The sequence below is a fragment of the Salvelinus alpinus genome, chromosome 9 (assembly GCF_045679555.1).
Source record: "Salvelinus alpinus chromosome 9, SLU_Salpinus.1, whole genome shotgun sequence".
Taxonomy (NCBI): domain Eukaryota; kingdom Metazoa; phylum Chordata; class Actinopteri; order Salmoniformes; family Salmonidae; genus Salvelinus; species Salvelinus alpinus.
Genome location: NC_092094.1, coordinates 4,886,259 through 4,911,072, shown reverse-complemented (window position 1 = coordinate 4,911,072; position 24,814 = coordinate 4,886,259). Strand labels below are relative to the sequence as shown.

Below are 24,814 nucleotides of genomic sequence, written 5' to 3'. Positions count from 1 at the left end.
AGAAAAAAATGTAATAACTAAATGTCAAATTGGCTTTCTCCCTAACCATCGCACTACTGACCATATATACACCTTACACACACTAATTAATAAACACGTCCACCAAAAAAAAGAGGGCAAAATCTTTGCTTGCTTTATTGACTTTAAAAAAGCATTTGATTCTATTTGGCACGAAGGGCTATTCTACAAAATTCTACAAAGTGGGCTTGGTGGTAAGGTGTATGACTTAATAAAATGTATGTACACAGAAAACAAGTGTGCAATAAAAATCAAAAACCAAAGAACAGAATTCTTTTCACAATGTCGAGGTGTGAGACAAGGCTGTAGTTTGAGTCCAAATCTTTTCAACATTTATATCAATGAATTAGCAGACATGTTGGACCATTCTCCAGCCCCAGGACTCACACTATTTGACACAGAGGTGAAATACCTGCTATATGCTGATGACTTGGTACTTCTATCACCAACCAAAGAAGGTCTTCAACAGAACATTAATATTCTAGAGCAATATTGCCATAATTGGGCCCTGGCAGTAAATTTCCCAAAAACTAAAATCATGATTTTCCAAAAACAAAACAGATGTCAGAAACACAAATATAAATTCACCCTGAACAACAACATAATTGAACACACAAAAAATTACACCTACCTTGGTCTGACCATATCTGCATCGGGAAACTTTAATATGGCAGTGAATGCACTCAAAGAAAAAGCCCGCAGAGCATTGTATGCAATAAAAATGAAATTATTCAAAATCAACATCCCAATTAGAATTTGGACCAAAATATTTGACAGTGTAATCCTACCAATAGCTCTTTACGGAAGTGAGGTTTGGGGGCCACTCAATAAACTGGACTTTAAAATGTGGGACAAACATCCAATTGAAACCCTACATGCAGAATTCTGTCGGAAAATCCTACAAGTCCAGAGAAATACACCAACTAATGCATGTAGGGCAGAATTGGGCCGCTTTCCAGTAATAATGAAAATACAGAAAAGATCATTAAAATTTTGGCTACATCTAAATTCAAGTCCAAATTCGAGTCTGCAATTTAAAGCACTTCAAACCCAAGAACTGAGCCCAGAAACGAGCCCTCTCAGTCAGCTGGTGTTGGACCTAACCAACCAAGCTGACACCGGCACTGCTTCAAAAGAAAGAATTCCAATAAACAAAATCATGAACCAATCAAAGGACTCATATTTACAACATTGGAAAAACGAAACAAAATCCCAAAGCCGACTAAATTGCTATCTGACCCTAAACAGAGAATATGAATTGGCTGAATATCTCTACTCTGTCAGAGATTCGAAGCAGAGACAGATCCTTACCAAGTACAGGCTGAGTGACCACCGATTGGCAATAGAAACCGGCAGACATAAAAAGACATGGCTACCCAAAGAGGAGCGTGTATGTGGTCACTGCACGACAGGGGAGGTAGAAACAGAGATGCACTTTCTCCTTTACTGTGATAAATATTCCTCACCAAGAGATTCATTATTCACAGAAATGACTACATTTATTCCAAATTTTAACTTATTAAACCCAGAGGAAAAACTAAAAATACTCATGGGCGAAGGAGCAATGGCTCCTCTTGCAGCCAAATATGTATTTGCCTGCCATAGCCTGAGGGACACTGAATAATAACATCTGCATAGTAAGCAGTAACTTACTTATTATGACTGTTATTGTTATTACTGTTATTGTTATTAGTATTATTATTGTTGTTTATCATTCCAAATAGTAATGGTATGGGTGGTAATGGTAATGATAGCAGTTTAATGATAGTGGTGGTGGTAGTGGTGCATTACACCATACATTACATTCGACTATTGACTGTTACCATTTTATTGTTACTATTTTTTATATTTAATTTTGTATTATTATTTACTGCCATTCTATATTATTATTTGTCATTGTTTTAATTGTATTACAATGTATATTGTATACATTGTTGCTTTGGCAATATTGACACAATGTTTTTCATGCCAATAAAGCAGCTTGAGAGAGAGAGAGAGAGAGAGAGAGAGAGAGAGAGAGAGAGAGAGAGAGAGAGAGAGAGAGAGAGAGAGAGAGAGAGAGAGAGAGAGAGAGAGAGAGAGAGAGAGAGAGAGAGAGAGAGAGAGAGAGAGAGAGAGAGAGAGAGAGAGAGAGAGAGAGAGAGAGAGAGAGAGAGAGAGAGAGAGAGAGAGAGAGAGAGAGAGAGAGAGCGAGCATATAGCTGATCTGGGACGAGTCTATAGGCAGAGAGAGAGAGGGAGAGAGAGAGAGATCATATAGCTGATCTGAGACCAGTCTAGAGACAGATAGAGAGACCATATAGCTGATCTGGGACCAGTCAGAGGCAGAGAGAGAGAGCATATAGCTGATCTGGGACCAGTCTAGCAGCAGAGAGAGAGCATATAGCTGATGTTGCTGTCTTCACCTGGTCATGCTGTCTCCTTGTGTCTTGTGGGACTCGCTCTCCTCGTCGGAGCGCTGGCTGTGGCTGTCAGAGCTGTGTCTGTGTCTGTGACCCTGGTTGTGATGGCTGTGATGTAGCTCATACTGCTCTTCTCTCTCCAGACCCTCCGACTTCAGCTCCAAGCCACCTAGTCCTGCCGGGAAGGAGTGGCCATTTTGATTCTGTGAACGTCTCTGCAGTGCAGAGTGGGAGTTGTTGTTCAGATTGACAGTGTCTACCTGCAATACACACACACACGTTAAGAGGTTACATAAAGACGATGTACAAGTTCAGTATTTCATTTACAGAATCATATATTAACTATTAATAAATAAATTACACATTTACCACATTTCTTGATGCGGCATAAATGTTTATTTTACCTTTATTTAACTAGGCAAGTCAGTTAATTAAGAACAAATTCTTATTTTCAATGACTGCCTAAGAACAGTGGGTTAAAGTGCCTTTTTCAGGGGGCAGAACGACAGATTTGTACCTTGTCAGCTCGGGGATTCGAACGTGCAACCTTCCAGTTACTAGTCCAACGCTCTAAACACTAGGCTACCCTGCTCTAACCACTAGGCTACCTGCTCTAACCACTAGGCTACCTGCTCTAACCACTAGGCTACCTGCTCTAACCACTAGGCTACCTGCTCTAACCACTAGGCTACCTGCTCTAACCACTAGGCTACCCTGCTCTAACCACTAGGCTACCTGCTCTAACCACTAGGCTACCTGCTCTAACCACTAGGCTACCCTGCTCTAACCACTAGGCTACCCTGCTCTAACCACTAGGCTACCCTGCTCTAACCACTAGGCTACCTGCTCTAACCACTAGGCTACCTGCTCTAACCACTAGGCTACGCTGCTGGTTACTAGTCCAACGCTCTAACCACTAGGCTACGCTGCTCTAACCACTAGTCTACCCTGCTCTAACCACTAGGCTACGCTGCTCTAACCACTGGGCTACGCTGCTCTAACCACTAGGCTACCCTGCTCTAACCACTAGGCTACGCTGCTCTAACCACTGGGCTACGCTGCTCTAACCACTAGGCTACGCTGCCGCCCACATAATGACAAATAGGTCACCAAATTCTGTATCCCTGAACAGATCCCTGTTAATCTCACGGAATGAATTTAATCACAGAGGATGTTATAATCCCCATAGCCCCTAATTCTGTTCAGGAATCATTCATTTTAATGGACACACATATCCCTGGAAAACTGAATGAATGTAATACCCCAAATAGGGATTAGACAGTTCTATATCCTCTAAAATGTAACATAGACCTACTTCCATCACTCTGTCCTCTAAATGTAACATAGACCTACTTCCATCACTCTGTCCTCTAAATGTAACATAGACCTACTTCCATCACTCTGTCCTCTAAAATGTAATGTAGACCTACTTCCATCACTCTGTCCTCTAAATGTAACATAGACCTACTTCCATCACTCTGTCCTCTAAAATGTAATGTAGACCTACTTCCATCACTCTGTCCTCTAAATGTAACATAGACCTACTTCCATCACTCTGTCCTCTAAAATGTAATGTAGACCTACTTCCATCACTCTGTCCTCTAAAATGTAATGTAGACCTACTTCCATCACTCTGTCCTCTAAAATGTAATGTAGACCTACTTCCATCACTCTGTCCTCTAAAATGTAATGTAGACCTACTTCCATCACTCTGTCCTCTAAAATGTAATGTAGACCTACTTCCATCACTCTGTCCTCTAAAATGTAATGTAGACCTATTTCCATCACTCTGTCCTCTAAATGTAATGTAGACCTACTTCCATCACTCTGTCCTCTGCCTGGACTTTCACCACTACAGCTGGGCTCAATCCCCAGGAAGGAAAGAGACACTGATATGTAAGTGGTGTAGGATTTGTAGCCTGGTCCCAGATCTGTTTGTGCTGTCTTGCTTACTCCATTGCTGTGTCATGACAGTGAGAGCAATGGAGTGGCAAAACAGCACTAACCGTTCTGGGACCAGGCTATGTATTCCCTGTCCATGTCGTTACCTGGTCCTTGACAGAATAGTATCCAAACACATAGATAGACTTTCCAGACCCGCGGCAAATTAAATTAAACATGTTCCTCTCTGTTCTTTATTTCCAGAACAACACTCCTCCCATTATGGAAAATATGTTGAAATGACATGTGGAAAAAATGTTGAAATGACATGTGGAAAATATGTTGAAATGACACGTGGAAAATATGTTGAAATGACACGTGGAAAATATGTTGAAATGACACGTGGAAAATATGTTGAAATGACATGTGGAAAATATGTTGAAAATGACATGTGGAAAATATGTTGAAATGACACGTGGAAAATATGTTGAAATGACACGTGGAAAATATGTTGAAATGACAGGTGGAAAATATGTTGAAAATGACACGTGGAAAATATGTTGAAATGACACGTGGAAAATATGTTGAAATGACACGTGGAAAATATGTTGAAATGACACGTGGAAAATATGTTGAAAATGACACGTGGAAAATATGTTGAAATGACACGTGGAAAATATGTTGAAATGACATGTGGAAAATATATTGAAAATGACATGTGGAAAATATGTTGAAATGACAAGTGGAAAATATGTTGAAAATGACATGTGGAAAATATGCATACCATATCTAGAGCGTGACTGGTGACTGGTAGAGCAGTGGGTGGGCACACACACACACAGTGGACAATAGCCTTTCGAGACACATTATCATACACAAAACAGCCACAACCTGAAAGACTTTCACAGAGTAAGGAATGTGTCTCACCATGGCTGTGCCCTGTGCCGTGGTGGGTCTGTGTCTGTGGTGTGTCCCTGGTAGAGGGGTGTTGTGGATGTGTCCATGGTTGGCCTGGTTCAACAGGCTGTGGATGTCAGAGGGCAGGCTGGGGATGGGTCCCACCGCATGGTCATGCAGAACATAGACCACATCATCCAGTCTATCTAGACGATCCTCCAACTGAGACTAGAGCGAGGAGGGGGGGGGGCAGGGAGATATGGAGAGAGAGAGAGAGAGAGAGAGAGAAGGGGTAGGGGAGCAAGAGAGAGAGAGAGAAGGGGTAGGGGAGCGAGAGAGAGAGAGAAGGGGTAGGGGAGTGAGAGAGAGCGAGAGAGAGAGAAGGGGTAGGGGAGCGAGAGAGAGAGAGAAGGGGTAGGGGAGCGAGAGAGAGAAGGGGTAGGGGAGCGAGAGAGAGAGAGAGAGAGAGAAGGGGTAGGGGAGCGAGTGAGAAAGAGAGAGGTGGAGAGAGACGGTGTGTTATTGTCATGAGAGAATATAAACGATTGCATCGATTGAGGTTGGTTATACATTTTTTCTTTATTTAACTAGGCAACTATAACCCAAAAAATAATTGTTTAGTTATAGTTATATCAATTCAAATTAAAACTCGAGCTACCGTATGTGTAGATTGTCTTGTATGACAAGTGAGTGTCACAGAGCTCCATGTCCTTACCAGAGATATAGGAGAACACTGGTAACTGGGGGAGGGAGAGGCCTGAGCAGATGTGTGCCACGGGTTAGCTGGGGGCCCAGTTGCAGAGCCTGTGTGCCACGGGTTAGCTGGGGGGCCAGAGCCTGTGTGTGGAGATGTAGATGGAGACGGAGACCTGTCTGGTGTGGAGGAGTTTTCACTGCTACTGGTGTGGTCAGGAGAATAAATCTGAAGACAGACAGACAGAGAGAGGAGAAGTGGTAGAGGAGGAGGGGTAGAGGAGGAGGGGTAGAGGAGGAGAGGTAGAGGAGAAGAGAGGGTAAAGAAGGAAGAGAAGGTGAGGGGCAGAGGATGAGTATGATGGGGAGGTAGAGGGTAAGATAAAGAAGAGGGGTAGAGGAGGAGGGGTAGAGGAGGAGGGAGAAAAGGGAGAGGGGTAGTGGAGGGGTAGAGGTGGGGTAGAGGAGGAGCGGTAGAGGAGGAGGGGTAGAGAAGGAGGGAGAAAGAGGAGGAGGGGTAGAGGAGGAGGGAGAAAAAGGAGAGGGGTAGAGGAGGAGGGAGAAAAAGGAGAGGGGTAGAGGAGGAGGGAGAAAGAGGAGGAGGGAGAATGAGGAGGAGGGAGAAAGAGGAGGAGGGGTAGAGGAGGAGGGGTAGAGGAGGAGGGAGAAAAAGGAGAGGGGTAGAGGAGGAGGGGTAGAGGAGGAGGGGTAGAGGAGGAGGGAGAAAAAGGAGAGGGGTAGTAGAGGGGTAGAGGAGGAGGAGGGGTAGAGGAGGAGGAGGGGTAGAGGAGGAGGGAGAAAAAGGAGAGGGGTAGTGGAGGGGTAGAGGAGGAGAGGTAGAGGAGGAGGGGTAGAGGAGGAGGGAGAAAGAGGAGGAGGGGTAGAGGAGGAGGGAGAAAAAGGAGAGGGGTAGAGGAGGAGGGAGAAAGAGAAGGAGGGGTAGAGGAGGATGGACAAAGGAGGAGGGAGAAAGAGAAGGAGAGGTAGAGGAGGGATAGAGGAGCGGTAGAGGAGGAGTGGTAGAGGAGGAGGGGTAGAGGAGGATGGAGAAAGAGAAGGAGGGGTAGAAGAGGAGGGGTAGAGGAGGTGGGGTAGAGGAGGAGGGGTAGAGGAGGAGGGAGAAAGAGGAGGAGGGGTAGAGGAGGTGGGGTAGAGGATGGGTAGAGGAGGAGGGGTAGAGGAGGAGGGAGAAAGAGGAGGAGGGATAGAGGAGGAGGGGTAGAGGAGGAGGGTTAAAGTAGGAGGGTTAGAGGAGGAGGGGTAGAGGAGGAGAGGTAGAGGAGGAGGGAGAAAGAGGAGGAGGGGTAGAGGAGGAGAGGTAGAGGAGGAGGGTTAGAGGAGGAGGGAGAAAGAGGAGGAAGGCAGAAAGAGGAGGGGTAGAGGAGGAGGGGTAGAGGAGCGGTAGAGGAGGAGGGGTAGAGGAGGAGGGAGAAAGAGAAGGAGGGGTAGAGGAGGAGGGGTAGAGGAGCGGTAGAGGAGGAGGGGTAGAGGAGGAGGGAGAAAGAGAAGGAGGGGTAGAGGAGGAGGGGTAGAGGAGGAGGGAGAAAGAGGAGGAGGGGTAGAGGGGTAGAGGAGGGGAGAAGGAAGAGGGGTAGAGGTGGGGTAGAGGAGGAGGGGTAGAGGAGGAGGGGTAGAGGTGGGGTAGAGGAGGAGGGGTAGATGAGGAGGGAGAAAGAGGAGGAGGGAGAAAGAGGAGAAGGGAGAGAGGAGGAGGGGTAGGGAGGGGTAGAGGAGGAGGGTTAAAGTAAGAGGGTTAGTGGAGGAGTGGTAGAGGAGGAGAGGTAGAGGAGGAGGGGTAGAGGAGGAGGGAGAAAGAGAAGGAGGGGTAGAGGAGGAGGGTTAGAGGAGGAGGGAGAAAGAGGAGGAAGGGAGAAAGAGGAGGGGTAGAGGAGGAGGGGTAGAGGAGGAGGGGTAGAGGGGTAGAAGAGGAAGAGGGAGAAAGAGGAGGAGGAGGGAGAAAGAGGAGGAGGGGTAGAGGAGGAGGGGTAGAGGAGGAGGGGTAGAGGGGTAGAAGAGGAGGAGGGAGAAAGAGAAGGAGGGGTAGAGGAGGAGGGTTAGAGGAGGAGGGAGAAAGAGGAGGAAGGGAGAAAGAGGAGGGGTAGAGGAGGAGGGGTAGAGGAGGAGGGGTAGAGGGGTAGAAGAGGAGGAGGGAGAAAGAGGAGGAGGAGGGAGAAAGAGGAGGAGGGGTAGAGGAGGAGGGAGAAAGAGGAGGAGGGGTAGAGGAGGAGGGAGAAAGAGGAGGAATGGTAGAGGAGGAGGGAGAAAGAGGAGGAAGGGTAGAGGAGGAGGGATAGAGGAGGAGGGGTAGAGGAGGGGTTTAAAGAGGTGGGGTTTAAAGAGGTGGAGTAAAGAGGTGGGGTATAAAGAGGTGGGGTATAAAGAGATGGAGTAAGAGGTGGGGTATAAAGAGGTGGGGTTTAAAGAGGTGGGGTAAAGAGATGGGGTAAAGAGATGGAGTAAAGAGGTGGGGTATAAAGAGGTGGAGTAAAGAGGTGGGGTAAAGAGGGTTATAAAGAGGTGGCGTATAAAGAGGTGGGGTAAAGAGGTGGGGTAAAGAGGTGGGGTAAAGAGGTGGGGTATAAAGAGGTGGGGTATAAAGAGGTGGGGTATAAAGAGGTGGGGTAAAGAGGTGGGGTAAAGAGGTGGGGTTTATAGAGGTGGGGTATAAAGAGGTGGGGTATAAAGAGGTGGGGTAAAGAGGTGGGGTAAAGAGGTGGGGTAAAGAGATGGGGTGAAGAGGTGGGGTGAAGAGGAGGGGTATAAAGAGGTGGGGTAAAGAGGTGGGGTAAAGAGGTGGGGTAAAGAGATGGGGTAAAGAGGTGGGGTGAAGAGGAGGGGTATAAAGAGGTGGGGTAAAGAGGTGGGGTAAAGAGGTGGGGTAAAGAGGTGGGGTAAAGAGGTGGGGTAAAGAGGTGGGGTAAAGAGGTGGGGTATATAGAGGTGGGGTAAGGAGACGGTTAGAGGACTGTGAGGAGCAACTCCATGCATCATTTTAAAAGCACAACCTGTAATTTCTCTGTGTGGTTTTTACAACCTCCGCCTTGGGCTTTGCAGCGGGGCTCGTAAACCGAGCTGACTCGTCAATCCTGGTTATTTTACTGGTCAGACAGCATGCCATAAACACACCAGCAGCACGAGCACGGCCCAGGGCAGGGTTAATAATGAAACACAGTCACTTGTTATACTAGGAACCAAATACTACGGGTCATTTCCCAAGTAGTCATCGTGGATAGAGGATATTGTTCTATTTGGAACCAAATACCATGGGTCATTTCCCTAGTAGTCATCGTGGACAGAGGATATTGTTCTATTTGGAACCAAATACCATGGGTCATTTCCCTAGTAGTCATCGTGGATAGAGGATATTGTTCTCTGGCTTTGTAATCTGTCTGGCTAGCAGGATTGGGGTCAATTCCATTTCAATTCAGTCCATTCAGGAAGTAAACTGACATTCCAAATCCAATCCAAATTCTCAGGAAAAGCCATAGAATATTAGAGAAACAGAGTATGATAGGACAGCAGACAGGAAGTTCCAGTACTTACAGAAGCTAGTGCCTTCCCCAGGGCTGCTCCAGTCTGTGACCTTCCTGTAGAGTGGTTTCCTGTGGTGTTCTCTGAGCTGTTGGCTGACGGGGTGTGAGATGCAGCAGGATTGTTACGGTGGAAGGTAGACATAGGAGGAAGACCCCTGTTCACCTCTACAGGTGAGACTGAATGGGGAGAATAGTCCTGCAAAACAATAAACAACATACACATGATTTGGCAGCGGACCAGAGTACAGTACCAGTCAAAAGTTTGTACACAGCTACTCATTCCAGGGTTTTTCTTTATTTTTACTATTTTCTACATTGTAGAATAATTGTGAAGACATCAAAACTATGAAATAACACATATGGAATCATGTAGTAACCAAAAAAGTGTTAAACAAATCTAAATATATTTTATGTTAGAAATTCTTCAAAGTAGCCACCCTTTGCCTTGATGACAGCTTTGCACACTCTTGGCATACTCTCAACCAGCTTCATGCGGTAGACACCTGGAATGCATTTCACTGAACAGGTGTGCCTTGTTAAAAGTTAATTTTGTGGAATTTCTTTCCTTCTTAATGCGTTTCAGACAATCAGTTGTGTCGTGACAAGGTAGGGCTGGTATACAGAAGATAGCCCTCTTTGGTTAAAGACCAAGTCAATATTATAGCAAGAACAGCTCAAATAAGCAAAGATAAAGTAATGATGGACTTGGATGGATTTAAGACATGAAGGTCAGTCAATGCAGAAATTTCAAGTGTAGTCGCAAAAACCGTCGAGCACTATGATGAAACTGGCTCTCATGAGGACCACCACAGCAAAGGAAGACCCAGAGTTACCTCTGCTGCAGACGAGAAGTTCATTAGAGTTACCAGCCTCAGAAATTACAGCCCAAATAAATGCTTCACAGAGTACAAGAAACAGACATCTCAAAATGAACTGTTCAGAGGAGACTGAGTGAATCAGGCCTTCATGGTCAAATTGCTGCAAAGAAACCACTACTAAAGGACACCAATAAGAAGAAGAGACTTGCTTGGGCCAAGATACACGAGCAATGGACATTAGACCGGTGTAAATCTGTCCTTTGGTGTGATGAGTCCAAATTTGAGATTTTTGGTTCCAACCGCCGTGTCTTTGTGAGACACAGAGTAGTTGAACGGATGATCTCTGCATGTGTGGTTCCCACATGAAGCATGGAGGAGGAGGTGTGATGGTGCTTTGCTGGAGACACTTTCTGTGAATTATTTAGAATTCAAGGCACACTTAACCAGCATGGCTTCCACAGCATTCTGCAGCGATACACCATCCCGTCTGGTTTGCACTTAGTGGGACTATCATTGTTTTTCAACAGGACAATGACCCAACACACCTCCAGGCTGTGTAAGTGCTATTTTACCAAGAAGGAGAGTGATGGAGTGCTGCATCAGATGACCTGGCCTCCACAATCACCTGACCTCAACCCAATTGAGATGGTTTGGGAGGAGTTGGACCGCAGAGTGAAGGAAAAGCATCCAACAAGTGCTCAGCATATGTGGGAACTCCTTCAAGACTATTGGAAAAACATTCCAGGTGAAGCTGGTTGAGAGAATGCCAAGAGTGTGCAAAGCTGTCATCAAGGCAAAGGGTGGCTACTTTGAACAATATAAAATAAATGTTTATTTGTTTAAAAAAAAAATTGCTTACTACATGATTCCATGTGTGTTATTTCATAGTTTTGATGTCTTCACTATTAATCTACAATGTAGAAAATAGCAAAAATAAAGAAAAACCCTTGAATGAGTAGGTGTGTCCAACCCTTTTGACTGGTACTGTACATGTGCTGGGTTAGTATCTACATCTGTGTGAGCCAATCAACATTTAAAACTATAAGTAGAACATTATTTATTTAAAACTATCTCTTTGTGTGAGTAAAGTCAAGTACAGTCAGTTCTTTACCAGGTGATTATGTGCTGGTTGCATGTTGTTGTAGCTTCCTGATTGGTGAGCTGAAGCCCCTCCCACCATGCCTCCGTATCCAGGCTGGTTCATTCCATTGGGGTTCCACATGTCAGGTGAACTGTTGTTCCCCTGTCGCTCACTGAAAAAGGTTCCTGCGAACACGTTGCCAGGAGCTTTGGAGGAGGGGTGTGAGGATGAGTCAGAGTTGAGGAGGTCGTCGTGATTTGGAGATTGAGTATAGACCTGAGAAGAACAGGGGGGGGGGGGGGGGGGAACAGCTAAATTAAAGATTGTGATGAACTAAACTTCTATAACACTGAAACAATGACTTCATTAAGTTAGTCTTCCTAGTTACTGGAAGAGATGTCAGTGGCATAGTAGAAACCAGAGACCAAAACTATGTATATAAACACATATTTATTTAACTAGGCAAGTCAGTTAAGAACTAATTCTTATTTTCAATGACGGCCTAGGAACAGTGGGTTAACTGCCTTGTTCAGGGGCAGAACGACAAATGTTTACCTTGTCAGCTCGGGGATTCGATATTGCAACCTTTCAGTTACTAGTCCAACACTCTAACCACTAGGCTACCTGCCACCCATATACAGTATGTGAATATATACAGAATAGTCTATATGAATACTTGTGAATAGATACAGAATAGCCTATATGTGAAAACAGTAAATACAGTATAGCCTATATGTGAATATATACAGTACAGCCTATATGTGAATATATACAGTATAGCCTATATGTGAATATATACAGTATAGCCTATATGTGAATATATACAGTATAGCCTATATGTGAATATATACAGTATAGCCTATAAGTGAATATATACAGAATAGCCTATGTGAATACAGTATATACAGTATAGCCTATATGTGAATATATACAGTATAGCCTATATGTGAATATATACAGTATAGCCTATATGTGAATATATACAGTATAGCCTATATGTGAATATATACAGTATAGCCTATATGTGAATATATACAGTATAGCCTATATGTGAATATATACAGTATAGACTATATGTGAATATATACAGTATAGCCTATATGTGAATATATACAGTATAGCCTATATGTGAATATATACAGTATAGCCTATATGTGAATATATACAGTATAGCCTATATGTGAATATATACAGTATAGACTATATGTGAATATATACAGTATAGCCTATATGTGAATATATACAGTATAGCATATATGTGAATATATACAGTACAGCCTATATGTGAATATATACAGTACAGCCTATATGTGAATATAGACAGTATAGCCTATATGTGAATATATACAGTATAGCCTATATGTGAATATATACAGTATAGCCTATATGTGAATATATACAGTACAGCCTATATGTGAATATATACAGTATATCCTATATGTGAATATATACAGTACATGTGAATACAGTATATACAGTATAGTCTATATGTGAATATATACACAGCATAGCCTATATGTGAATATATACAGTATAGCCTATATGTGAATATATACAGTATAGCCTATATGTGAATATATACAGTATAGCCAAAATGTGAATAGATACAGTATAGCCTATATGTGAATATATATAGAATAGCTTATATGTGAATACAGTATATACAGTATAGCCTATATGTGAATATATACAGTATAGCCTATATGTGAATATATACAGTACAGCCTATATGTGAATATATACAGTATAGCCTATATGTGAATATATACAGTATAGCCTATATGTGAATATATACAGTATAGCCTATATGTGAATATATACAGTACAGCCTATATGTGAATATATACAGTATATCCTATATGTGAATATATACAGTACATGTGAATACAGTATATACAGTATAGTCTATATGTGAATATATACAGTATAGCCTATATGTGAATATATACAGTATAGCCTATATGTGAATATATATAGAATAGCTTATATGTAAATACAGTATATACAGTATAGCCTATATGTGAATATATACAGTATAGCCTATATGTGAATATATACAGTATAGCCTATATGTGAATATATACAGCATAGCCTATATGTGAATATATACAGTATAGCCTATATGTGAATATATACAGTATAGCCTATATCTGAATATATACAGTATAGCCTATATGTGAATATATACAGTATAGCCTATATGTGAATATATACAGAATAGCCTATATGTGAATATATACAGTATAGCCTATATGTGAATATATACAGTATAGCCTATATGTGAATATATACAGCATAGCCTATATGTGAATATATACAGTATAGCCTATATGTGAATATATATAGAATAGCTTATATGTGAATACAGTATATACAGTATAGCCTATATGTGAATATATACAGTATAGTCTATATGTGAATATATACAGTATAGCCTATATGTGAATATATACAGTATAACCTATATGTGAATATATACAGAATAGCCTATATGTGAATATATACAGTATAGCCTATATGTGAATATATACAGTATAGCCTATATGTGAATATATACAGTATAGCCTATATGTAAATATATACAGTATAGCCTATATGTGAATATATACAGTATAGCCTATATGTGAATATATACAGTATAGCCTATATGAATACATTTGTAAATATATGTCTATGGAGTACACTACAGTATAATACAGTATAAAACAGTACACTACAGTACACTACAGAATAATACAGTACACTACAGTACACTACAGAATAATACAGTACACTACAGTATAGTACAGTACACTACAGTATACTACAGCATACTACACCATACTACAGTACTCCACAATATAATACAGTATACTACTGTATAATACAGTAGACTACAGTATCCTACAGTGCACTACAGTATAATACAGTACACTACAGTACACAATCGTACATTACAGTATACAACAGAACACTAAAGTATACTACAGCATATTATAGCATTCCACAGTACACTACAGTATAATACAGTATACTACAGTGTAACACAGTACACTACAGTACACTACACAACATTATACTACAGTATAATACAGTACACTACAGTATACTACAGTACTCTACAGTACACTACAGTATAATACTGTACACTACAGTATAATACGGAATAATACAGTACACTACAGTACACTACAGTATAATACAGAACACTACAGTATAATACAGTATAATACAGTACACTACAGTATAACACAGTATAACACAGTACACTACAGTATAATACAGTATACTACTGTACACTACAGTACACTACAGTATAATACAATATAATACAGTCCACTACAGTATAATACAGTACACTACAGTATAATACAGTATAATACAGTACACTACAGTATAATACAGTACACTACAGTATACTACAGTACAATACAGTTCACTACAGTATAATACAGTATAATACAGTACACTACAGTATAATACAGTATAATACAGTACACTACAGTATAATACAGTACACTACAGTATACTACAGTACAATACAGTACACTACAGTACACTACAGTATAATACAGTATAATACAGTACACTACAGTATAATACAGTATAATACAGTACACTACAGTATAATACAGTACACTACAGTATAATACAGTACACTACAGTATACTACAGTACACTACAGTATAATACAGTATAATACAGTATAATACAGTACACTACAGTACACTACAGTATAATACAGTACACTACAGTATAATACTGTATACTACAGTACACTACAGTATAATACAGTACACTACAGTATAATACAGTATAATACAGTACACTACAGTACACTACAGTACACTACAGTATAATACAGTACACTACAGTATAATACAGTACACTACAGTATAATACAGTATAATACAGTACACTACAGTATAATACAGTATAATACAGTACACTACAGTATAATACAGTATAATACAGTACACTACAGTATAATACAGTACACTACAGTTTAATACAGTATATTACAGTACACTACAGTATAATACAGTATAATACAGTACACTACAGTACACTACAGTATAATACAGTACACTACAGTACACTACAGTATAATACAGTATAATACAGTACACTATAGTATAATACAGTATAATACAGTATAATACAGTACACTACAATATAATACAGTACACTACAGTATACTACAGTACACTACAGTACACTACAGTATAATACAGTACACTACAGTACACTACAGTATAATACAGTACACTACAGTATAATACAGTATAATACAGTACACTACAGTATAATACAGTACACTACAGTATAATACAGTATAATACAGTATAATACAGTACACTACAGTATAATACAGTACACTACAGTACACTACAGTATAATACAGTACACTACAGTATAATACAGTATAATACAGCACACTACAGTATAATACAGTATAATACAGTACACTACAGTATAATACAGTACACTACAGTTTAATACAGTATAATACAGTACACTACAGAATAATACAGTACACCACAGTACACTACAGTATACTACAGTATAATACAGTACACTACAGTACACTACAGTATAATACAGTACACTACAGTACACTACAGTATAATACAGTATAATACAGTACACTATAGTATAATACAGTATAATACAGTATAATACAGTACACTACAATATAATACAGTACACTACAGTATACTACAGTACACTACAGTATAATACAGTATAATACAGTACACTACAGTATAATACAGTACACTACAGAATAATACAGTACACCACAGTACACTACAGTATAATACAGTATAATACAGTACACTACAGTATAATACAGTACACTACAGTATAATACAGTATAATACAGTACACTACAGTATAATACAGTATACTACAGTACACTACAGTATAATACAGTACACTACAGTATAATACAGTACACTACAGTACACTACAGTATAATACAGTATAATACAGTACACTACAGTATAATACAGTACACTACAGTATAATACAGTATAATACAGTACACTACAGTATAATGCAGTATAATACAGTATAATACAGCACACTACAGTATAATACAGTATAATACAGTACACTACAGTATAATACAGTATAATACAGTTCACTACAGTATAATACAGTACACTACAGTATAATACAGTATAATACAGTACACTACAGTATAATACAGTATAATACAGTACACTACAGTATAATGCAGTATAATACAGTATAATACAGCACACTACAGTATAATACAGTATAATACAGTACACTACAGTATAATACAGTACACTACAGTATAATACAGTATAATACAGTATAATACAGTACACTACAGTATAATACAGTACACTACAGTATAATACAGTATAATACAGTATAATACAGTACACTACAGTATAATACAGTACTCTACAGTATAATACCGTATAATACAGTATAATACAGTACACTACAGTATACTACAGAAGTCTAAATAAAACCAAGCGGTGTGCTGAAAGGAGCAGACTCAGAGCTATTGTGTTAATCCCTAAACTGGGTGATCCATGCACCTCCTCATCCGGATTAAGGGAACAGCATTCCCTCCCCATCACCGCCTGCCCGGGAGGGTGAGAGAGAGAGAGAGAGAGAGAGAGAGAGAGGAGAGAGAGAGAGAGAGAGAGAGAATTCCCTGCTGCACTAATCGTAATCAGGTTTAGGGCTAGTTTGGAAGATTGGGATAGAAAGAATTTCATTTGGAAAAAGCTGCAGAATAACATTGGATAAATCCTCTTCAGACAGCAGGATCACACCACAAGACCACACCACAGGACCACACCACCAGATTACACCACAGGACCACACCACCGGATCACACCACAGGACCACACCACAGGACCACACCACAGGACCACACCACCGGACCACACCACCGGACCACACCACAGGACCACACCACCGGACCACACCACAGGACCACACCACAGGACCACACCACCGGACCACACCACCGGACCACACCACAGGACCACACCACAGGACCACACCACCGGACCACACCACCGGACCACAGTTGTAATAGGGTATGAGACTATTGTCTCACCTAGAAAATAACTAAATGTTGAAACAGTGATAGTTTTCTATTTTATTACAATAAAAAATGAAAATGAACTATTGTATCATCGAACGAGGTTTTACAAATGAAACACCTACCCACACTGAGAGGTCTGTGCTGCACCTGCACCCCCCCCCCCCATCTCTTTGATCTGATTCAGGAAATGAAAATCAACCTCCCTGAGGAACATCAATGGGGTGTCAGTTACCCCGACAACAGGCACTGTTACCCCGGTGACAAACGCCTGTAAAGCAGACCAGCTCTCTATTTAAAGACCCTCTTGAGCATCACACACACACACACACACACACACACACACACACACACACACACACATACACACACACACACACACACACACACACACACACACACACACACACACACACACACACACACACACACACACACACACACACACACACACACACACACACACACAGCCCCCTCCCCTCACCACACACACACACACAAACCCCCCCACACAGCTCTAGCCGTGTCTGGCACAAGTTCCATGGTGATAGTGGGACCAGGCCAAACACAGGAGCCCCTGCTGTCACTAGCCCTGTCTGAGTCTCCGTGGGTAGCATATGGTGCAGGATAATGCCAATTGTCCTCCTTACCATGGGACGGAGCAGGCGACCCGTTAATAACACACACACACACACACACACACACACACACACACACACACACACACACACACACACACACACACACACACACACACACACACACACACACACACACACACGTAGCAGGCGACCCGTTAATAATGGTCACACCCCCACCCCAGCACACCCCCGCTGGCCCCCAATAACAACCCCCGAACACACAGCCTGGCACACACATACACACACACACACACACACACACACACACACACACACACACACATGAACCGTCGCCATGACATTTTCTTTTAGTAGCACATTGATTTATAAACCATCAGTCATGGCATCACAAATGATGGGAGACTTTTCACCATGTGTGAAGAACACAACTACAGGAAGATAGAGATGTAATATATTGCACTTTAACATTTTCCACATGTCCTCACAGTTGTGATACATTAGCATCTCTGATAGCAACAACAATTTGACTGATAGCACCTCTGATAGCAACAAAAATTTCACTGATAGCGTAACAGTATAGCTTCCGTCCCTCTCCTCGCCCCTACCTGGGCTCGAACCAGGGACCCTCTGCACACATCGACAACAGCCACCCTCGACGCATCGTTACCCATCGCGCCACAAAAGCCACAACCCTTGCAGAGCAAGGGGAACAATTACTTCAAGGTCTCAGAGCGAGTGACGTCACCGATTGAAAAGCTATTAGCGCGCACCACCGCTGACTAGCTAACCATTTCACATCGGTTACAATAGCAACAAAAACTTGACTGATAGAATCTCTGATAGCAACAAACACTTAACTGATAGCATCTCTGATAGCAACAAAAACTGGAATGATAGCATCGCTGATAGCAACAAACACTTGACTGATAGCATCTCTGATAGCAACAAACACTTAACTGATAGCATCTCTGATAGCAACAAAAATGTGGCTGATATCATCTCTGATAGCAACAAACACTGGAATGATAGCATCGCTGATAGCAACAAACACTTGACTGATAGCATCTCTGATAGCAACAAACACTTAACTGATAGCATCTCTGATAGCAACAAACACTTAACTGATAGCATCTCTGATGGCAACAAAAACTTGACTGATAGCATCTCTGATGGCAACAAAAACTTGACTGATAGCATCTCTGATAGCAACAAAAACTGGAATGATAGCATCGCTGATAGCAACAAACACTTGACTGATAGCATCTCTGATAGCAACAAACACTTGACTGATAGCATCTCTGATAGCAACAAACACTTAACTGATAGCATCTCTGATAGCAACAAAAACTGGAATGATAGCATCGCTGATAGCAACAAACACTTGACTGATAGCATCTCTGATAGCAACAAACACTTGACTGATAGCATCTCTGATAGCAACAAACACTTAACTGATAGCATCTCTGATAGCAACAAAAACTTGACTGATAGCATCTCTGATAGCAACAAAAACTTGACTGATAGCATCTCTGATAGCAACAAAAACTTGACTGATATCATCTCTGATGGCAACAAAAACTTGACTAATAGCATCTCTGATAGCAACAAAAACTTGACTGATAGCATCTCTGATAGCAACAAAAACTTGACTGATATCATCTCTGATGGCAACAAAAACTTGACTAATAGCATCTCTGATAGCAACAAAAACTTAAATGAAGAAATGAAAGAAGACAAGACCCCATTTTGCACTCAAAAATGTATACTAGACCTTACAGTGAAATGCTTACTCACGAGCCCCTAACCAACAATGCAGTTTAAAAAAATATGCATGACAATAAGAAAAAAAAGTAACAAGTAATTAAAGAGCAGCAGTAAAATAACAATAGCAAGACTATATACAGGGGGGTACCGGTACAGAGTCAACGTGCGGGGGCACCGGTTAGTTGAAGTAATATGTACATGTAGGTAGAGTTATTAAAGTGACTATGCATCGATGATAACAGCAGGGAGTAGCATCGGTGTAAATGTGGGGGAGGGGGGGGGGGGGGGGGGGGGATACAAATAGTCTGGGTAGCCATTTGATTAGATGTTCAGGAGTCTTATAGCTTGGGGGTAGAAGCTGTTTAGAAACCTCTTGGACCTAGACTTGGCGTTCCACGGCCGCTTGCCGTGCGGTAGCAGAGAGAACAGTCTTTGACTAGGGTGGCTGGAGTCTTTGACCATTTTTAGGGCCTTCCTCTGACACCGCCTGGTATAGAGGTCCTGGATGGCAGGAAGCTTGACCCCAGTGATGTACTGGGCCGTTTGCACTACCCTCTGCAGTGCCTTGTGGTCGGAGGCCGAGCAGTTGCCATACCAGGCAGTGATGCAACCAGTCAGGATGCTCTTGATGGTGCAGCTGTAGAACCTTTTGAAGGTCTGGGGACCCATGCCAAATCTTTTCAGTCTCCTGAGGGGGAATAGGTTTTGTCGTGCCCTCTTCACGACTGTCTGGTTCTAGTTAGTTACCCTCTAACGTCTGGTTCTAGTTAGTTACCCTCTAACGTCTGGTTCTAGTTAGTTACCCTCTAACGTCTGGTTCTAGTTAGTTACCCTCTAACGTCTGGTTCTAGTTAGTTACTCTCTAACGTCTGGTTCTAGTTAGTTACTCTCTCACGTCTGGTTCTAGTTAGTTACTCTCTAACGTCTGGTTTCTAGTTAGTTACTCTCTAACGTCTGGTTCTAGTTAACGTCTGGTTCTAGTTAGTTACCCTCTAACGTCTGGTTCTAGTTAGTTACTCTCTAACGTCTGGTTCTAGTTAGTTACTCTCTCACGTCTGGTTCTAGTTAGTTACTCTCTAACGTCTGGTTTCTAGTTAGTTACTCTCTAACGTCTGGTTCTAGTTAACGTCTGGTTCTAGTTAGTTACCCTCTAACGTCTGGTTCTAGTTAGTTACTCTCTAACGTCTGGTTTCTAGTTAGTTACTCTCTAACGTCTGGTTCTAGTTAACGTCTGGTTCAAGTTAGTTACTCTCTAACGTCTGGTTCTAGTTAGTTACTCTCCCAGAGATTAAAGCAGTCCCTATGGACAGTATAGGGACCAGTGCTTAAACAGACCACGGATAAATCAAATAGAGATCACAGCAATCTGCCTCACATCAGAGAAATGGTAGGCGGTAAATATAGACTGATGCGTTATATGTTGTGTTCTGAAAGCTGAAAGAGGGACATTTGCACATTGACAATTGTTGATATGTTGCAAAACTCACTGATCATATAAATGGTCAATTACATTTCCAGAAGTTTTAAAGAACTGCATAATACAATTATAAAATAAAAAAAGTGTAAGTATGTGCTGCAAATATCATAATTTTCTATCACAATGAAACCACATTGATTGTGAACTTTTAATACGTTTACACGAACATCACTGACTGAACGGAACACTCAGTCCCAGTTCTAGTGCCATTGAACATTCACACATACATTCCAGATACAGCCATAGCTGCATATACCTAAACCCCATGACACATGTTCACTGCAATGACCTTTGGTGAGAGGTATATGAAAGGGTCTGTTCTATTAATGGTATAGAATGTTGGACTCCCTGTTGTGATGAATGATATAGAATGTTGGACTCCCTGTTGTGATGAATGATATAGAATGTTGGACTCCCTGTTGTGATGAATGATATAGAATGTTAGACTCCCTGTTGTGATGAATGATATAGAATGTTGGACTCCCTGTTGTGATGATATAGAATGTTGGGACTCCCTGTTGTGATGATATAGAATGTTGGACTCCCTGTAGCGATGAATGATATAGAATGTTGGACTCCCTGTTGTGATGATATAGAATGTTGGGACTCCCTGTTGTGATGAATGATATAGAATGTTGGACTCCCTGTTGTGATGATATAGAATGTTGGGACTCCCTGTTGTGATAAATGATATAGAATGTTGCCCTCCCTGTAGTGATGAATGATATAGAATGTTGGACTCCCTGTTGTGATGAATGATATAGAATGTTGGGACTCCCTGTTGTGATGATATAGAATGTTGGGACTCCCTGTTGTGATGAATGATATAGAATGTTGGACTCCCTGTTGTGATGAATGATATAGAATGTTGGGACTCCCTGTTGTGATGAATGATATAGAATGTTGGACTCCCTGTTGTGATGAATGATATAGAATGTTGGACTCCCTGTTGTGATGAATGATATAGAATGTTGGACTCCCTGTTGTGATGAATGATATAGAATGTTGGGACTCCCTGTTGTGATGATATAGAATGTTGGGACTCCCTGTTGTGATGAATGATATAGAATGTTGGGACTCCCTGTTGTGATGAATGATATAGAATGTTGGGACTCCCTGTTGTGATGAATGATATAGAATGTTGGACTCCCTGTTGTGATGAATGATATAGAATGTTGGACTCCCTGTTGTGATGAATGATATAGAATGTTGGGACTCCCTGTTGTGATGATATAGAATGTTGGGACTCCCTGTTGTGATGAATGATATAGAATGTTGGACTCCCTGTTGTGATGAATGATATAGAATGTTGGGACTCCCTGTTGTGATGAATGATATAGAATGTTGGGACTCCCTGTTGTGATGAATGATATAGAATGTTGGGACTCCCTGTTGTGATGAATGATATAGAATGTTGGGACTCCCTGTTGTGATGAATGATATAGAATGTTGGACTCCCTGTTGTGATGAATGATATAGAATGTTGGGACTCCCTGTTGTGATGAATGATATAGGATGTTGGGACTCCCTGTTGTGATGAATGATATAGAATGTTGGGACTCCCTGTTGTGATGAATGATATAGAATGTTGGACTCCCTGTAGTGATGAATGATATAGAATGTTGGACTCCCTGTTGTGATGAATGATATAGAATGTTGGACTCCCTGTTGTGATGAATGATATAGAATGTTGGGACTCCCTGTTGTGATGAATGATATAGAATGTTGGGACTCCCTGTTGTGATGAATGATATAGAATGTTGGACTCCCTGTAGTGATGAATGATATAGAATGTTGGACTCCCTGTTGTGATGAATGATATAGAATGTTCGACTCCGTGTTGTGATGAATGATATAGAATGTTGGACTCCCTGTTGTGATGAATGATATAGAATGTTGGACTCCCTGTTGTGATGAATGATATAGAATGTTGGGACTCCCTGTTGTGATGATATAGAATGTTGGGACTCCCTGTTGTGATGAATGATATAGAATGTTGGACTCCCTGTTGTGATGAATGATATAGAATGTTGGGACTCCCTGTTGTGATGAATGATATAGAATGTTGGGACTCCCTGTTGTGATGATATAGAATGTTGGGACTCCCTGTTGTGATGAATGATATAGAATGTTGGGACTCCCTGTTGTGATGATATAGAATGTTGGGACTCCCTGTTGTGATGAATGATATAGAATGTTGGGACTCCCTGTTGTGATGAATGATATAGAATGTTGGACTCCCTGTTGTGATGAATGATATAGAATGTTGGACTCCCTGTTGTGATGAATGATATAGAATGTTGGACTCCGTGTTGTGATGAATGATATAGAATGTTGGACTCCCTGTTGTGATGAATGATATAGAATGTTGGACTCCCTGTTGTGATGAATGATATAGAATGTTGGGACTCCCTGTTGTGATGAATGATATAGAATGTTGGGACTCCCTGTAGTGATGAATGGTAGTTAAATTGAAACGGATGAGGCACCTGCAACGCTAGTGAATAGAGTAGGCTTACTTTGAGGTGTCAATTCTGTACTATACCAGAACATATTATTACACTGATAGTGATATTGTCTGACATTATTATCCCTGCCTTAGTAGTATATGAGGATAATGTTAATAACAAGTGATAGACACAAATGTTAGACAAACTGAGAAAATAGAGGATGAAATGTTATAGTGTTTTATATCCTTAATAATGTGTTACTTCGTCAATAGTAGAATATAACAGAGACATACACACTATACACCCTTTCAGTGGCGGCAGGTAGCCTAGTGGTTAGAGCGTTGGACTAGTAACTGAAAGGTTGCAAGATTGAATCCCTGAGCTAACAAGGTACAAACTCTGTTGATCTGCCCCCTGAACAAGGCAGTTAACCCAATGTTCCTACGCCGTCATTGTAAATAACAATTTGTTCTTAACTGACTTGCCTAGTTAAATAAAGGTTAAATAAACATTTTTAAAAAGTGAAAACTATTCTAAATAGATAATAAACACACTCACCGATTTGACATTGTAGCAATACATCAGGTTATTGCTGGTGGTCCCTGTCGAGACGGGATAGGAAGCACAGTACATAACGCTGTTTAGTTTCAGTTTCAGGTCAACAGACCAGTAGTTTCAGCAGTGTGTCCGTAAGTCCTGTAGTATAGACTGCAGTAGTCAGTGGTGTCTCAGTATAGCCCTGTCAGTCCACAGCTCCTGTCTCTGTTCATATGCTCTATAGTCCTCACACACTGCCTCTCTTTACCCTAACCCTGCAGCTCACCCGGCTTACTCTGTCACAGACAATTTATGCAAAAGAGGGCTGGTCCATTCAACGTATTGGTGAGGGGGTGGTTTAAGGAGGGATAGGGGAGGTTCTAATTTAAACTACCTACGTATCTAGAATGATGTTGGTTTACTACTAGGAACGTTTAACTGAAATCTAATACAGTGTTGATTTGGCTGTAATCTAATACAGTGTTGATTGGCTGTAATCTAATACAATGTTGTTTTGGCTGTAATCTAATACAGTGTTGATTTGGCTGTAATCTAATACAGTGTTGATTTGGCTGTAATCTAATACAG

The 24,814-nt window shown here is 41.3% G+C and overlaps 1 protein-coding gene across 1 annotated transcript in view; it reads right to left on the bottom strand.

Annotated features, from left to right (window-relative positions):
- Window positions 1-24,500, bottom strand: part of LOC139584192 (transcription factor 12-like) — a 45,287-nt gene extending 20,787 nt beyond the window's left edge. The window contains exons 1-6 of the mRNA XM_071415748.1: window positions 24,248-24,500; window positions 11,354-11,599; window positions 9,435-9,620; window positions 5,914-6,120; window positions 5,229-5,426; window positions 2,424-2,680 (exon numbers count right to left, since the gene is read on the bottom strand). Of these exons, the coding sequence (XP_071271849.1) occupies window positions 2,424-2,680; window positions 5,229-5,426; window positions 5,914-6,120; window positions 9,435-9,620; window positions 11,354-11,599; window positions 24,248-24,322 (1,169 nt within the window). The 5' untranslated portion in view covers window positions 24,323-24,500. The remainder of the gene's footprint in view (window positions 1-2,423; window positions 2,681-5,228; window positions 5,427-5,913; window positions 6,121-9,434; window positions 9,621-11,353; window positions 11,600-24,247) is intronic.
- Window positions 24,501-24,814: the final 314 nt, after the last annotated feature.